Source organism: Gossypium hirsutum, chromosome D06, assembly GCF_007990345.1.
Source record: "Gossypium hirsutum isolate 1008001.06 chromosome D06, Gossypium_hirsutum_v2.1, whole genome shotgun sequence".
Taxonomy (NCBI): Eukaryota; Viridiplantae; Streptophyta; class Magnoliopsida; order Malvales; family Malvaceae; genus Gossypium; species Gossypium hirsutum.
In genome coordinates, this window is record NC_053442.1 from 25798292 (window position 1) to 25815545 (window position 17254).

Here is a 17254-nt window from a genome sequence, read left to right on the forward strand (position 1 = left end):
GGAAAGGTTGTCCTCTTTTTAATGATTTTCTTGAAGTGTCTAATTTGCAGGATTTAGATTTCAGGGGGACTCCATTCACTTGGTATCATGGTGGGCTTTCTGAGATACTCAACAGAGTAATTGAAAATGATTGTTGGTTGAGAACTTTCCCCAATTGCTCAGTCACTCACCTTTCGAGGATCAAGTCGGATCATAGACCTTTACTTTTATCTCTCAATCCGAGTGTTATCTTACCCAAAGGTCGACCCTTTAGGTTTTTTACTGAATGGGTTGAACATCCTAATTTCTCGAATTTTGTTAAAGAGAAGTGGTGTTTTAAAGGTAACATGGCTAATCCCCTAAATATATTTACTAATAATATTAAAGCTTGAAATAATTTTGTATATGGTATTATTGGGGTCTGTAAGAGGCATTTGATGCAGAGGTTATCTAATGTCCAAAAGGCACTAGACAGATCTTATACTGTGAATTTAAGTCTTGTGGAAACTCAGCTGTCGAAACCATTTTTAAATTTAAAAAAAAAACACGGGGATCGACTTTGAAAATGAAAATGAGAGTCGCCACCGATCTTTTATTGAGGTGTGATCGGATCACTTTGAAAATAATTTTAGGTCTGCGAATTTTGAGAAAACGGGTTCGGGAGTCGGTTACGCACGAGGAAGGGTTAGCACCCTCGTAACGCCCAAAAATGGTACCGAATTGATTATTTAATGCCTTAGTGTCAAAATTTTGAAAAGATTTTTTAGATACGATCCTTTGGATTTTAAGTTTGAATAAAAAAATTGAATAATAAGACGCGCCTATTTCGATGAAACAAATTGCCACACTCAGTGAGTTAGGGTGCAACAATTCAATCGTCAAAATTAAGTATGTCTTTTTAATTTTAAATTTTAAAATTCATGGATTTTGAGAAGGTTATTTGGTCATTTAAGTCAAATGAGGAATTAAAATCCAGTAAGTTAGGGTTCAATTTCTCGAAATTCCAAAACATCAAACATTGCCTTTGTTTTAAAATCGAGATAACTAAATGTCATATCTAGTAAGTTAGGATCCGGCATCTTGAAATCTACAAAGTTTTATTTTGAAATTATACGGTTTTAACAAAATAAGCATTTGGCTATTTAAATTCATCGAGAAGAATTGAAGCTCAGTAAGTTAGGGCACAATTATCTCGAGAACTATGAGAACTAGACTTTTTTTGAAAATTATGAAATAGAATGATTGTAGTGCTTTAATAAAACACAATTTTTACAAATGTAACATGATTAAATAGTGGTGCATAATGTAAAAGACACAATTCGCAATCTAAATACATATTGAGGAATAATAAACAAAGGATGAATTCAAACAAAAATGGCTACAACAATTTTTTATCATATTATGCAAATATCAATCCTAATTGTCAAATATCGAATGAATTAAATACAACAACATTTATTAATAACCACATTTTTAAGCTAAAATATTTACACATAAACTTAAAATGGACTTGATACAAAAAAAAAATGGAATAATAATATGTAAAATAAATTTGAAACAAGTCATACATTTATTAATTTACCTTAAATAACACATATAAAATAACCATGTAAAAGTCCTAATATATATATGATTTTTGTTTAAAAAATAATCACCTAAATAGGTTTTGAAAGAAGTAAATTATATATAAATAAAATTAACTTAAAATACATATATAGATATAAAAATACTTGAAATTTATAATCATAATAATATCAAACATCAAAACAATAATATATATTTTTTAAAGAAAGAAAAATTTAATAATATATTTAATGGCATTTAAAAATATTATATTAAAGAATTTAAATTATAACACAAAATAAATCATTAACATATGCACAAAGTATATCAAATCATTATAAAATATCTATATATATTTAAAGATGATGAAACATATAGTAATATAGAATTTGAAAAAATAAAAATAAAAATAAGTTTTAAAACAATGTTGATAAACTCAAAATATGTTAATAATAATTTTAAATAACAATATGTTGTATCTTAGAATTATAATAATATAAAAAAATGTTTGAAAACAATGTTAATCTTAATATTTAAAATTTATTATAAATCAACAAAACATTAATATTTAAACAAAACTTTATGATTAATAAGTAATAAAAAATAAAAAAAACAATAATTAAATCGAAGATCCAGTATTTAGAAGACTAAATTTACAATCAATCGAAATCATGAGGACCAACACAACAATTAAACGCATAAGTTCCAAAATTCAAATTCAAATAACAAAAACGCCACCGGTTTATTTTGGACTAAAATGAAAATAGAATAAAAGATATGGTATAGATTTAAAAAAAAATTGAAAGAAATCGGATTGAAACAATGCAAAACAAAGGAAGACCTGTTGCATAAATAGACCTTTGAACAAAATCGCGCGGATCCTTTCCCGGGTCGAGTCACCGCGCGGATCTATGCCTGTAAATGACACCGTTTTGAAGCCATGGCCTTGGCTCCAAATGACGTCGTTTCCTCCACGGTTTAAAACACAAAACCCTAAGCCATCAAATATGCTCCTAATCAAAAAGAAAACCTAAGGGAAAAAAAAGAAAAAAAATAAACTCTCTGCGCCGTTCTGTACACTGAAGGCGTTTGAGTGATCTCCGATCCAAGCCTGGTCTCCGATGACGACGGAGAAGGCCCGAATCTCGTCACAAGGTACTTTCTACCCTTCTTTATTGCTGTTTCTTCCCTTAATAAACGATCAGTAGATGCAAAATAGAAAAAGAAACGAAGGGAAAAGAGAAAAAAAAACGACCTGCGAATAATAAAAAAATCCAGAAATCACCTTCTTTGTATTTTGATTTTTGTATTCTGAATGCGTATATGTTACAGCATACTCTTGGTATTTTTTATAGTCTCTATTTACAGAAAAAATGAAAAATAAAAATAAAAATCCAAACAAATCGCCCCGCTCTGTTATCTTTGCTTTTTTCTCTGCCCCTTTTGTGTGTCGTTGCTATCTGTTTTACTGCTCATTAGTTCGTCTCTTGCAGGTACGGTGTGCAGAGGTGCAGACGTGGCACGTAAGGAGGCGAAGGCGCGAGTGTACGAGGACTCGTCACGTGCGAAGAGAGAGCGAGGGGACGTCACTGCTGCGGCGCTGGAAACCCTTGCTGCTAGGGTTTCCATGTGTCGTTTTGTGTATTGGGCTAATTTGGGTCATTGGGTATTTAGGCTAATGGGCCGAATTGGGCTAGTAATTTGGGCCATTGTAATTGGGTTGTTTTTGGACTCGAGTTTGATGTAATTTGGGTTATTGGGCTCGGTGGGTTTGAGTCTGTAAATGGACATTTATTTAATTGAATTTGGGTTTAATTTTAATATTTGTAAAACTAGGCTGTTAATAGTGGATATTTTAATTTAATGTATTTGTGTTTTCTTTTTGGTATTATTGGGCCGGGCAAAATGGGTTATTATATCAGTATAAAAGGAATTGGAGTGTGTTATTCATCATGAAGAGTTGCTTTGGAAACAAAAAGTTAGGTGCGACTAGATGCAGTTTGGAGATTGAAACACTAAGTTTTTTCATTCTCGCACGATTCAAAAAAAGAATTGTATTAAAATTTCTGCCTTGAAGAATGATGAAGGCGATTGGATTTTTTAGGATGAGCGGCTCCGGTCTAAGGTTGTTAGATTCTTCCAGAATCTGTATAGTGAAGTCCCGATTTGTATAAGACCTTTACCCGCTAGCTCTTTTCCTAAGATCAACTGTGATGATAAGATTTTCTTGAGGAGAGCTGTTTCAGATGAAGAGATTAAGGTGACTATGTTTGACATGGCTTTGTTGAAAGCTCCAAGGAGCGATGGTTTTCACGCTCTTTTCTTTCAGAGTCAATGAGAGTTGATCGTGGAGCTATTTGCGATTGGGTCAGGAAAATTTTTGATGAAGAGGCAATTGATAGGGAGCTTAATAATACCTTGCTTGTTCTTATCCTTAAGGTTCAAGCTCCTGAGGACTTCACGCAGTTCATTCCAATAAGTTTATGTTCTATCCTCTACAAGTTGGTCATGAAGATTATTACGAATAGGTTCAAGGTGGTTTTTCCAAGACTCATAGGACAATAGCAAGTTGGATTCATTGTTGGAAAGAACATTACAGACAATATTGTTGTGGCCTAATAAGTTGTCTATTTAATGAGAAGCAAGTATAGAAAGTGGATGGTTATTAAGATTAATTTGGAAAAAGCCTATGAATGAGTGAGCTAGGATTTTATTGACGCCTCTCTCCACGCAGCAAAAATTCTCGATTTCCTGAGGAAATTCATTATGTCTGTTATCATGAGTTCTACTATACAGATCCTTTGGAATGGGTTCCTACTCAGAAGTTCAGCCCAGCTAGAGGAATCAGACAGGGATGTCTCGTTTCCCCTTATCTTCTTTTTTTTGTATAGATTGGTTGGGTCAAAGCATTAGTTCTTCTATAACTTCAGGCAGTTGGTCCCCCATTCGTTTATCTAGGTATGGTCCTTCTCTTTCTCACTTATTTTTTGCTAACGATCTGATTATCTTTGGAAAAGCTTATGCTAGATAAGTTAGGTTAATTAAGGAATTGTTGGATAACTTTTGTGGTTATTTTGGACATTAGGTGAAGGCTCAGAAGACAAACATTTTCTTTTCCAAATGAGTGGATAAAAATTTGGTGAGGCATGTTTGTGATGCTCTTGGTTTTCGTAAAATCAATAACTTGGGTTCGTATTTGGGGCTTCCCCTCTTTCATGATAGGGTTACCATCAGTTCTTTGAAATTTATGGTGGAAAAAGTCAAGTCGAGGTTACAAAGGTGGAATAAGGCAGTTGTCCCTTTCTGGTAGAGTTACTTTAGCTCAATTGATTCTTCTTATAATTCCTAGCTATTTTATGCAATCATTGAGAATCCCGCAAGGAATTGGTGATGAAATTGATAACATTATTAGACAGTTTATGTGGGGTTGGTCTAGAGGATGTAAAAAAAGGCCATTGTTAATTGGAATTCGGTTTGTCAGCCTAAGGTTTGTGGTAGGCTTGAGCTTCATCAACTGAAAGATCATAATACATTTTTTTTATTGAAGTTAGGCTTTAGTATTCTGACGAAACCGAGGATTTATGGGTGCGGGTTTTGCGTGCAAAGTATGGTGTTAAGGATGGACTACCTCTTAGTATAAATCACAACAATTGCTCTTTTCTCTAGAGAGCTCTTTCAAAGATATGGCCTCTGCTTAGAGAAATCATTTTCTGGTTTGTAAGAGATGGTAATAATGTTAAATGTTGGAAGGATAGTTGAATTCCGCAGGTTGGTCCCTTGGTTAATTTTATCCCAGCTAATGCTAACATTGCTACGGATTGTTGTCTTGAAGAGATGATTACTGAAGAAGGATCTTGGAATCTCATTTTATTTTAGGTGTGGTTACCAGAAAAAGTAATTGGAAGGATTACTAGCATCCCTCATCCGCATCCTTTAATGGGTCCTGACAGAATTGCTTGGATGGGAACATCATCAGGATGCTTCTCTATTAAAAGTGCTTATCGTAAGGTTAATGAGATATCACTGAATCTTACGGATGTGTCTTAAAAATTACCTTGGAAGCTTGAGGGACCTCAAAGGGTTCAGGTTTTTCTCTGGTTGGTCCTTAAACAGAGGTTGCTTACTCAGGCAAAAAGGCTAAGGAATAGTGTGAGTAATGATGCAATATGCTCAATCTGTGGTCAAAGAATCGAATATGTACTTCACGCTATAAGGGATTGCATTGCTGTGAAGAAGGTATGGTATTGAATCATTCCCCCTAATAAACTAACTGCTTTCTTTTCAGGTAATTTGTAGGAGTGGCTTGAGTTTAATTTGGAAAGTCGCCTTAATATCGATTAGGGGAATGTTGATTGGCCATGCTTCTTTGGCCTTGTTGCTTGGCGAATTTGGAAGAACTGAAATATACACATTATTCAAGGAGTGCCATGGAGTATAGAGGAGATTGTCACAGGTGCTTACAGTTGGGCTAGACAATACAGTTCTATTCGCAATGGAGGGGGTTCCGTAAGACACGCGTCAAATGAGCTGTTAAAGTCAACACTGGTTCCGCCTCAGTAGGTGGAGTTTTGCGAGACCAAAATGGCGATTGGATCCTTGGTTTTAATCATAGAGTAGGGATATGTTCGGTTTTTGAACTTGAATTGTGGAGTATTCTCGATGGTGTGACATTGGCACAAGGAACATTTCATGATTCATTTCATGATAGAATCTTGATACAGACTGATAATATGGAAGTTATTGAGGTTATTAATGAGTCCTTTTTGAAGGGGTTAAACTCAGCCTTAATTAGGCGCATTAATCAACTCTTACGGAATGAGGCAAACTGGTCCATAGATTATGATCCTAGAGAGGATAACATGGAAGTTGATCAAATTACTAAGTTGGCTTTTGATAAAGAAGAAGGATTACAGTTATATGTAGTTTCTCCTCTAGTTTCCTTCTATTTTTTTTTTAATTTTTCTTTTTTCACTAAAAAAAATTTAAATAAAGAATAAAGTTTGATAAATGCCAGAAGGCAGCATAACATGAATGAAATAGGTAGAGATGAAATTAGTTTAACTTATGAAAATAACAAAACATAGTAAAATCAAGGACCTCAAAAATAAAAAAATTAATTTAAAAAAATATAGTTGATTTTAGAAAGAATTGAATTTTATTGTTTAACTTACATTTAAACCTTATGAATAATTAGATGAAATAAGATTTTAAATATGTGAATAATTTTATTAAATGATTTATTCATTATGCTATTGTTAAATGTGAACTAAACCATGTGAAATTATGTTGAAATAGTCTTAGTTGCTATGGCAACGTAATGTGATATTATAGACTCGAATTCGACGAATGAGTCAGATGTGGAATGTAAAAAAAAAATAGAGTATTAGTTACTAAAGAAGCATAACTTTGTGGAAATAGGAGAATGAAATCTGAAGTAGTAGATGGGTTCGTAATATTAGGAAAAGATAATTTGTAATATTGAATTACCATTTCCATTTAGCTGCATAATTTATGATCTGACACTAATAACTTAATTGATTTTTGCATAAATTATAAAATTACTTTGGAATAAAAGAAAAAGGTATATTATAAGTGGAAACGTAATAAGCGACCAAATTTACGTTATAAATTATTTTTGAAATATTGAATTTACACTTGGCATTATAGTACAAAGCCAAATGTCAAGCTAAGCTATTTTTCCTTATTTTTTTTTCACTTTTTTATTTGTTCTACTTTGTACTGGTTCAGTTCTACATTGTAACTGCCAAGACATGTATTGATGCTTGCATTTGTACTTATGAATGTACTCTAATACTAAATCTTTCAGGAAAAAAAATACCAACTCATAACGCAATTTAAATTTAATATTCAAATATTTGATTTAAAAATTAAAATTTGATTAAGTCAGTTAATAGTATTATCAGTTGTAAATAAAATTTAAATCCTACGAATAAAGAGGCTAAATCATCCATTAAACAAAAAGTAAAGGATTTAAATTTAAAAAGTGTGAAGAGTTCAGGGACTGAAAGAAGAGTTAGACCAAAAAGAAACAATGAGGTCAGCAACCTCTGATTTTTTAGTATAACAGTTTTTATTTTCTCTCTCTAAAACGCACTTTTTCCTTTGTAAGTCTCGTTTCTCTTTTTCCTTTCCCCCTTTAAAAACCGCCTTTTAAGCGCTTTGCTTTCTCTCTCTTTTTATGGATGGGATCATCTCCTTTCCTTCTCCTTCATGAAGGTAAACCTTTTCCCTCTCCCTTTCCCATCAACTTCATTTATTTATTATTATTTTCATTTTTTTTATGTTTGGAATTTGGTTTAAATTGGATCTGCAAATTTTGGTTTCTTTGCAGGTTTAGATTTGAAGACTGTTTTTGATTTCCATTAGCATGCGAATTAGGCCTTTTCGTTATAATCCATCGCCTGAAATATCTGTTATCGAATACGCTTCTACTTTGTGTTGTTTCCTGATTTTGATTCTAGTGATAACAACTGGAAATTTTGAATGCTTGAGCTGTAATATGGGATATTTGAATTCGGTTTTGCAATCTTCAAGTCAGGTTCATGTTGAATATGGACCGGTCAGCGGCGGAGGCCTTAGGTTTCTGCCTTTTCTTCCCCCTTTTTTCATCATCCTTTGCTTAGATCTTGAATTTCTTCGATTGCTTCTTTTTTTTGTGTTTGCTTTGCAAGTTACTCCTTATTCAATTCCTTATGGTTCAATCCAATACACGTGTTTTTCCCTTCACGCCTTTGTCCGATTTTTACTCATCTATTCGAATTTTATTGTTATTTATTTTTTGTATGAATTTTCATTGAAAATGGAAACATCACCTTTAATATTTAGAATTTGTGATATATTCGGTATTTACTTTCCTTTTGGACAAAGATCCCTGCTTATTGGATAGCTTGCTTTAAGATAAACCTTGGGGTTCATCTCTATTAGATAGGGCCTGTGATTGGTAATCATTATCATTAGCAAAAGTTGACAAAAAGAAATAGAGGGAATGGAAACAAATGGATGTATGCTAGATATGCACGCTTAACCTCCATAAATTTGGAAAGTTCGTACATACTCTCGAACTTGGATTAGCTTGTCATGCGAAATTATTGTGGATCATTACCTTTTAATGGTTTTTCACTGCATCATGTGGGAGAAATCTACAACTGAACCTCTGATTTGTTGTTTATGCGTGCAATGTGATGAATTTTCAATTGTCGTTATTGGGAATGAATTAATTTCTAGTTTTTTCCATTCTTTATAGGTAGGAGTAACACAGTTTGTCGTGTTGCTGATATTATGCCGGAAAGAACAAATTATTATTTTGGTTTCTGTTTTGCAGGATCTGTTTTTCTTAATACTGACAAGGCAGTTTTTGGACCTTGCTGGCTTTGACCTAAATTTATTGCATCTTGTGCATTGAAAATTTACTGCATGGTTTTGTCACGTGATTTAAGTCGTTAATTTGTAATGATAGGACAATTGGATTTTGCTTAATTTTTATCTAGAATAAATAGCATGCCTGAAGAAATATCACTTGTAATTATGATCAAGCATAAAAAACAATTAGATTGGAAGTCCTGAAATATGTTCTGCTTAAATATGACGATAACAAGATGTCTATAGTTATTGAGTTTACAACTTTTGCTGAAAAATGCAATGATTTGTACAATGTCTAAATCAAATGTCTCTTGTTTTCTGGCAACAGCCAGAATGGAAAGTTTAGCTACGGCTATGCAAGCTCTCCTGGAAAGAGGTCTTCAATGGAAGATTTTTATGAAACAAGGATTGACGGTGTTGATGGAGAGACAGTTGGTCTTTTTGGAGTTTTTGATGGTATATTTCTCTATTACTTTCTCTATATCTCTCCCTCACTTTTGCACACATGCATGTACACATAACTTCCTAATGGTTTATACATACTTCAGATGACCTACATATAGGTAAATACTTTTTGTAACATTTATGGTGATCATTATTTTTGTTAAAGCGTGTATCATTCTTTTTGTTTTCCTCTGCTGTTGCCTTTCTTCATTTAATAATTTCTTTTCTGTTCTAAAATCAAGCTTTTTGTTCCTTCATTTTGCTCTAATCCCTCTGGTTAGAGCAAGATACACTGTTATTTGCTGGACAATACAAGTGTAGTCTCAAGTCTCAACGTAGAGAAAGTATCTGAAAGGATTTCAGGCAGATTCTGATATTAGTTATCTGCTCCAATGCAGTAGCAGTATTGGAAGCCATTTCTCATGGGCTGTTATTGGCTCAGGACAGTACTGTGGTAAACTGTAAATTCTATGCTGTGGCAGTTCATTATATTCTGCCGTAGAATAGTTTCTTTTACCATGCATAATTAAGATCATAACTGCATCATCATAAAAGGAATCTGTTGCTGGCTAGTCATGCTTAGTTAAAAGTTGTTTACTTGATCTTTACAAGCATGGCTGTTTCAGGTCATGGAGGTGCACGGGCAGCTGAATATGTGAAGCAAAACCTTTTCAGTAATTTGATCAGGCATCCAAAGTTCATATCTGATACCAAATCTGCTATAGGTTATTCACGCTATGACTGTATCTGATAGTTGTGCCTCTTCTTGTGGGCTGGCCTAACTTGTCTTTTTAAATTGTTTGCAATGCCAGCCGATGCATACAACCATACAGATTCTGAATTTTTGAAATCAGAAAATAACCAGAATAGGGATGCTGGATCAACTGCTTCTACTGCTATACTTGTTGGTGATCGTTTGCTAGTTGCAAATGTTGGAGATTCCCGAGCTGTTATCTGCAGAGGAGGCAATGGTATGATTATTGTTTTTAACTTATATTCATCTGATGTCTGACACTATGAAGTTGCCATTAGCTTTTTCTGTAACATAAATGCTCTATATGTTCTGTTTTACTTTGACAAGTTAATGTTTTGCATTCTTATGTAATTGCTCCTTCACCCGTTAGAAGTGTTGGTGTGAATTTGTCAGGTTTTTTAAAAATCTTGTTGAAGGATCATTTTATTGCTGGCTGATCTATAATATTCCTCTTGCAGCTTTTGCTGTGTCCCGTGACCACAAGCCAGATCAAAGTGATGAGCGACAACGGATTGAGGATGCTGGAGGATTTGTCATGTGGGCTGGTGCGGATTTACATCTAGCTGTTTCTCTTTCCCTCTCTTATCATCCTCTATTTTCTTTATAAGCTTTTCAACGTGTTAAATTTCTTCCTTTCGTTGTGGTGGAAATTATCTCTGTAGGAACTTGGAGAGTGGGAGGTGTCCTTGCTGTTTCTCGTGCATTTGGTGACAGGCTCTTGAAGCAGTATGTTGTTGCTGATCCAGAAATTCAGGTCTGTTTGGAAGATTGGGTTGTCCTAATTAAGATAGAAGAAACCTGTAATGAACAAGACCCAGCATAAAAATTTTGCAAGTAGCCTTTCTTGTTAGACTTCTGCCCTATCGCTTAAAAACTTTATAGGATCCCTACTTAAGAGACGATAATATGAGCCTATGAGTATTAAAATTTCATTGCAATTAGTACAATTGATTTTGGAGCATTCTACAACTCTTTTATTTCTTTTGAGCTTGCAGGAGGAAAAAATTGACAGCTCACTTGAGTTCCTTATTCTTGCAAGTGATGGACTGTGGGATGTTGTTTCAAACGAGGTATGGGAATCATCTCATCTTACAGGCACCCCAGAATCTTGGTAGTGGTTTGAGTAAAATCGTCAGCTTTTTGGTTCTGAAAATGGCTGGTAGCATAGTACTCTCCTAACCTATTTAATTGAAGTGAGTCATCATAACTGCCGTTTATCTTTTGCAGGAGGCTGTGGCAATGGTAAAGCCAATACAGGATCCTGAGCAGGCAGCCAAGCGGCTTATGCAGGAGGCATGCCAGAGAGGCAGTGCAGATAATATCACCTGTGTTGTCGTCCGTTTCTTGGCTAATCAAGGTGGTTCCTCACATACTGTTCCTGCATAATCCATCCATTCTCAGCATGGTTTTAGGCTTTGGTTCTTCTAGCCAATGAAACAAAGTAAGTCAAAATAAACTTCCATAGTAATAGCTAATCATAGAAAATGAAACTATAAACAGCACATTATTGTGCGAAGCATAGAAGCAATGAACAAATGTGTCAGCCTGCTGATCTGTATTTTTACATCTTTAAGCCTCTAGAAAAGATATGCATCTAAGTTAGCTTCTCCATGATTCCGGTCATGCACATAGAACGGGTATGCACGTGTGAATTTGTGTAAAGAAATGTTGAGACTTAAGTCCTCCTGCATGTTGTAAATTGTAGTAAAACATGTCTTCTCTTGTAGTTAGTTCACTTTCAAATAATTCGATGTCTGTGATGTCCTCTTTCAGAAAAATAGTAGTTATGCCCGTTTTGTAGGATGCAAATGCAAAGCTTCGCTGTTAACACTTACTTGTTAAAGCAGCTTTGAAGTTTGAATGCATTATGATGAGAGTAATATAATATCTGTTTGATTATAATAATTAAAGGGAAATCGTTTATATGTGGATGTGAAATTTTTCTCTCATTTTGGTATTTAATTTTTTTAATCCGTGATCCATTTTGATATATTATCGAGAGATTTTTTTTATTCTTTTGGGGAAATATGTGAAATGTAGCTTATTGACTGCTCAACAAGTTGGGTAGTATCTTCGGCTGGAGTTTTGCTCTTGATTCTGTCGAAAACCCGAATACTCGAAGAGGCGGCAGGGTCATAGAGTAAGAGTGTCTCATCAGGTGATTGAAAAAATTGAAGAGTTTGTTATCGGTGGTCTTTTATTGAGGGATCTTTAACCCCTTGAAAGTTGTCTCTTGATTTTGTCAAAAACCTGAGTTGCTAAAGAGGCATTGAGTTTATAGAATGGGAATATCACCAAAAGAAAAACTTTAAAAATTCACAATTGATGGGATTTAAAATCCATACCTTAAATGAAGCATTAGTGCATGTATCTACCAATTTGAGTTGGCTTCGGGCGGACATCTTTTTTTCCTTAAGATCGGATATTGTAGGAAGGCTGTCATGCTGGTCAAAAGTCAAAACATCTAGGCAATAGTTCTTATTATTAATCATAAAAGTGAATATAAATATAATACAATTTAATTTATGATAAATTATCAAAACAGTTATTTTTATTTACCTTAGGTTACAGATATCATTTATATTTGAAATGGTACGCTTTAGTTACTTACATTAACATGTTGTTACATTTTAAGTATTGAGTTTTCAATTGTCATTAATGATGTAGTAGTAAATTGATGTGGTACATTAAATACTATTTCAAACAAAAAATTTAGGTCAAGTTATACAGACGGTTGTAATTTTTTTCTTTTATGTTCTTTTAAGACTTAAGGTGCAAAAAGCTCATACTTTTTTCAAAAAAGCCATCAAGTTCTTGTTTGTTTTTTTTTACATTTATTTGGGTACTTGAAATTTCAAAATGCATCAAAAAAGCCCTCGAACCTTTTAGAAAATGTAATTAAGTTTTTTTTTTTTGCATTTAATTGGGTACTTTAACTTTTGAAATGCATCAAAAAAGTCTTTAAATTTTTTTGAGAAAAACAATTAAGCCTTTACTTTTCTTAAAAGTTAGAAAAAAGAATTATAAAAATTAAAATTAATAAAATTTATAAATATTATTAAATCTGAATGAAGAAATTCAAATATTATAAAATTTATAAAAAATTAAAAAAAGATATAAAAATTGTAAAAAATTATAAAATATATAGAAATATAAAAAAATTATAGAATTTTATAAAATTGAAAATTATATATAATGTAGAGGAATATAGATTTCGTAAAAGAAATTTACAAAATTTATCTTATCAAAAAAAAATTTATAATTTTTTTAATGATTTTTATTTTTATCATTTTTCGTCACATGTTACGTTGTGTTGCGATATGTGATGAATTTAATTAGAAAAAACTAGGGTCATTAATCTTTTTATGATTTTTATATTAAATTTTTTAGTTTTTACGATTTTTATAAAAAACTAATTTGCAATAAATTTTAATTTTTATATTTTTATTAGAATTTAATATTTTTTTCTAAAATCTTTTATTTTTATAATTTTTTCTAATTTTTAATAGAAGCAGGAGCTTAGTTGTTTTTTTGAAGTTTTTTGAGGGTCTTTTTGATGCATTTTGAAAGTTTAAGTGTCCAATTGAGTAAAAAAAGCGGGGGTTTAATTGCTTTTTTTGAAGAAGTTTAAGGGTCTTTTTGATCTATTTTGAAAGTTCAAGTGCTCAATTAAATGTAAAAAAAATGAGAGGCTTAATTGTTTTTTTTTTTAAAATTTGAGAGCTTTTTACACCATTAAGCTTTCTTTTAACTTTCTTTTTTTTCATTCTCTTCTGTTTCTTTTTTTGTTTTCTTCCCTTTTCCATCTTTTAAAGTTTTTTTTTATGTTATTCATTTGTTAGAACTTTTTTATTTTTATGAAAAAAGAAAAGGCGAAAGCTGAAATCAAAATTAACCTTGTTTTGTATATTCTTACCTCCACAATTACAAATCCTCATCGTCCATCATCAGTTTAACGAACCAATTTTGATCTCTCAATGACCTAGTCCACAAGCTCGCCTCACTCGTAGACCCTGCCAGTGGTGGCTTTGTCTACCCTTAACAAAGTTTCCCAAGCCCGCTACCTTATCCTCCTAACCAACCTCCACCGAATATTTTATCTATTTTACCTACAACATTCTCGTTTTTTTGAAATTACGTTATTTCATGGATTCTTTAAACGAGTTTTACTTTTTCAATGACTAAACTTACCCTCAACTTTACCCGAACCAGTTTGGTTCCATGCTCCCTTTCTCTCTTCGGTTCATCCATGCTCTGTTTTCAATCAAGCTTGCTTGAGAATATCTAAGAAGGTTTATATCAATTTTATTCGTCAGAAAATAAAAGAAAATGAAATAAATGATCTAAACGATTTTGTAAAATTTTGAAAACGAAAAAAAATTGTTTTGAATATAAAAAATTCAATTTATGTTTAGATTTAATTAATGATATGATTTTTTTATATTGATTAGTTAAATCTAATTTTAGTTTCAAGATTATGTTATATTCAAATCGAGATTTGATTAAGAATGATTGATATTTGGTTTTGAGTAAAATTCAATTTAGGAATCATGTGAAAAAAATAAAGACTTAGTTTATTAGGTGGGTAAAGATTATGTTTTTGCCGTGAAGAATATGAGAAGAAGGAAAAATAAAGAGGAAGAAGAAAAAGAAAATGATGAAATAAAAAGAACAAAAATAAATTGTTCAAAAAAATGAAAGTATGGGGATTGATTTTAACAAATGAAAAATAGAAAAATTACGTTAAAGAATTGAAAAGGGAGGAAAATAAAAGAGAAGGAGAAGAGAAAAATAAAGAAAAGAAAAAGGAAAATTCAAAGAACGTAAATGAAAAAATTAAATTGCTAAAAATAAAAAAAATATAGGGACCGATTTTATAATTTAATCTAAAATTTCTGTTTGAAATTATGATTTAATATGTCACGTCAATTTATCGTTGCACTATTAACGGTAATTAACGCTCACGTCAATTTATCGTTGCACTATTAACGGTAATTAACGCTCAGTGATTAAAATATTATAATAAGATAACATAAATTAGTAAAATATAAATTATTCTCAAACAAATAGAAATGAATATATTTTAATAGTTTGCGCTTAAATTTAAGAAGAAATGGTGGCGTCGAGTCGCGGCGCAGTTCTGACAGCCAGCTGTTTAAGGTTTGCCTTTTCATTAACAAATCTTAATAATAGGCAGCATGCGTCTCATATCTGCTTGGTGCCCAAGAAATGGAGAAATTGGTGACTTCAATGTCCTTTGCTTTATTCTTCCATTTTGTAATTAAATTTATATCATAATTTCTTTTTGTACTAGCAAACCTCTGAACGTCTAATTAGGGTGTTGTACCTTTTTTAGCTTTTGTTACCACTCTTATCTCTCAATCAATTAAGTTTAGGAGTTTTATAAATTTTTAAATAATTTTAATTTGGGTGAATATTATTTTAAGTTGGAATTATTTCAGAATCAAATCATTCCAATTAGAGATTTAAAAATTTCAAATTTATTCTATTCTAAGATTGAGATGTTTCACAATTGTTCCAAGCTGTTTAAATCAGTTTTAATTTGAGTTAAAGCTATTTTTGAGCTGCAAGTAAGTTTAAATTGAGGAATGGGTGAAATTTTGGGGGTCGGGTAACTCTAATTCCACGCCCTTTTCTGCCGGTAAAATCCTCCATGAAGGGATCGAGTTTGCATTATTGTTGTGATGGCACATGAAAAAAAAGTAAAACAGGGCTGGTTAGGCCAACTGCAAAACAACTGAAATCTCAATGTACACAAGATTTATTGTTAAAATTTAGGAACAAAATTCTGTTTTACGTCTATTTTTACCTTCTCTGCAAAATATACATTCCCCCATGATCAAATTAAAAACAACAATTTTCTCGGGACCGATAAGCCGAAACCCAAACATCAACCTAAAAACAAAACAAAACAGAGCTAAGCTAAGCTAACTGGTTTTTAATTTTGGTGTTGGATTTGTCCTGTTTCATTGTTCACTGGGTCGGCAGAATTTTCTGTTATTGTTGTTGGCAATCGTTGATGATTATCATCACTGCTCATATTTGGTTTCACTTTCTCACCGCTTCCACCTTTCTCCGATCCTTGTTCGCCCACGAATCCACCATTTTTATCACCAAACGAGGGAGCCTTATTTGAAACAGGGGTAGCCAAGAACGTAGGCTTGAGTTCACCAGCCATTATCACCAATATTTTCTCCTCGTAAACCTTTACTTCCTTCACTGAATCGCTGCTTTCAACGTCTGTTTCTTCACCGCCATCGTTGTTGGGGGTTCGCCTGTAGGAGCAAGCTAAGATGAAGAGAGCAAAAGCAATGAGACCCAGCATGGCTGCTAGGCCTCCGAAGAGGTAAGGCACGGGTGAGTGCCATGGGGAGCGTGGTTGCGCCATTAAGGGCTTTGGTGCTTCTTTCATTGTGTTGACGTGACCAATGGGTCTCATTTTCTTCTGAGTTTTGCTTTAATGGAAACAGGGTTGTGGGTTGGTGTCTTTTCGGAAATGGAAGGTTAATTTGTGATTCAACCTGAGAAACAGAGAAAACCAGGATTGTTATTTATAAGTAGCAAAAGTGTGATAATTAATTAATGAAAAAGACAAAAATTCTGTCTTTTGATTTAAGGTTAAGTTTTGTTTTGTTTATGTTGTTCTTTAACCATCTTGTTTGATATTTCTTCGAGTTTGGCTGAATTCATTTAATTAATATCCATTATTCGAATTTGAGTTTTAATTAAGTTTTTACCTCTATACATTTTATATACCATTTTAAAGAATAAATAATTTCACAAGAAAATTTAATAAATAAAAACCCACACTTTAAAAAAAAAAATCCTATTAAGCCTATAAGCTTGAATTAAGATGCTTCAATTTAATTTGCTGGATAACTCCAACCATTTGAGTTCAAATTTAATTCCGTAATTATTAAATTTTAAAAGTATAAATATCTGAGGAGGCAATAGACGATGACATGGTGCGACCATGTCGGGCCGAAAACTATTGGACCCATTCCGCAGGCAGCGCCACTTCATGGGTGTTTATATATAGAATATTAGGCATAGCATTTTTGCTTTTGGATAAAATGGTATTGGTGTTTGCCAATAAGATACACCAAACTTAAC

At 32.7% G+C, this 17254-nt stretch overlaps 2 protein-coding genes across 3 annotated transcripts; one reads left to right on the forward strand and one right to left on the reverse strand.

Moving 5' to 3' along the window:
- The first annotated feature begins 7637 nt into the window (after positions 1–7637).
- On the forward strand, positions 7638–12058 carry LOC107901644 (probable protein phosphatase 2C 59). Of its 2 annotated transcripts, XM_016827718.2 has the most exons (9): positions 7638–7779; positions 7895–8142; positions 9251–9378; positions 9993–10091; positions 10179–10337; positions 10579–10665; positions 10783–10874; positions 11116–11190; positions 11348–12058. In XM_016827718.2, exons 2-9 carry the CDS (start codon positions 7931–7933, stop codon positions 11504–11506), a joined length of 1011 nt encoding a protein of 336 aa, XP_016683207.1. In that variant the 5' UTR covers positions 7638–7779; positions 7895–7930; the 3' UTR covers positions 11507–12058. The 2 variants fall into 2 exon arrangements, with proteins under 2 accessions (XP_016683207.1, XP_016683208.1); XM_016827719.2 differs by lacking the exon at positions 7895–8142 and having other exon boundaries at positions 7659–7779.
- Positions 12059–15879: 3821 nt separating this feature from the next.
- Positions 15880–16757, reverse strand: LOC107900359 (protein GLUTAMINE DUMPER 5). Its single transcript, XM_016825984.2, has one exon. It carries the CDS (start codon positions 16578–16580, stop codon positions 16080–16082), a length of 501 nt encoding a protein of 166 aa, XP_016681473.1. The 5' UTR covers positions 16581–16757; the 3' UTR covers positions 15880–16079.
- Between the last annotated feature and the right edge of the window lie 497 nt (positions 16758–17254).

Excerpts from the sequence above, each read along its gene's own strand:
- LOC107900359 (XM_016825984.2), bottom strand. The coding sequence starts at position 16,580 with ATGAGACCCATTGGTCACGTCAACACAATGAAAGAAGCACCAAAGCCC.
- LOC107901644 (XM_016827718.2), top strand. The coding sequence starts at position 7,931 with ATGCGAATTAGGCCTTTTCGTTATAATCCATCGCCTGAAATATCTGTT. Across the intron at positions 10,338-10,578 it reads TATCTGCAGAGGAGGCAATG|CTTTTGCTGTGTCCCGTGAC; the intron begins GTATGATTATTG and ends TTCCTCTTGCAG. Across the intron at positions 10,666-10,782 it reads AGGATTTGTCATGTGGGCTG|GAACTTGGAGAGTGGGAGGT; the intron begins GTGCGGATTTAC and ends TTATCTCTGTAG.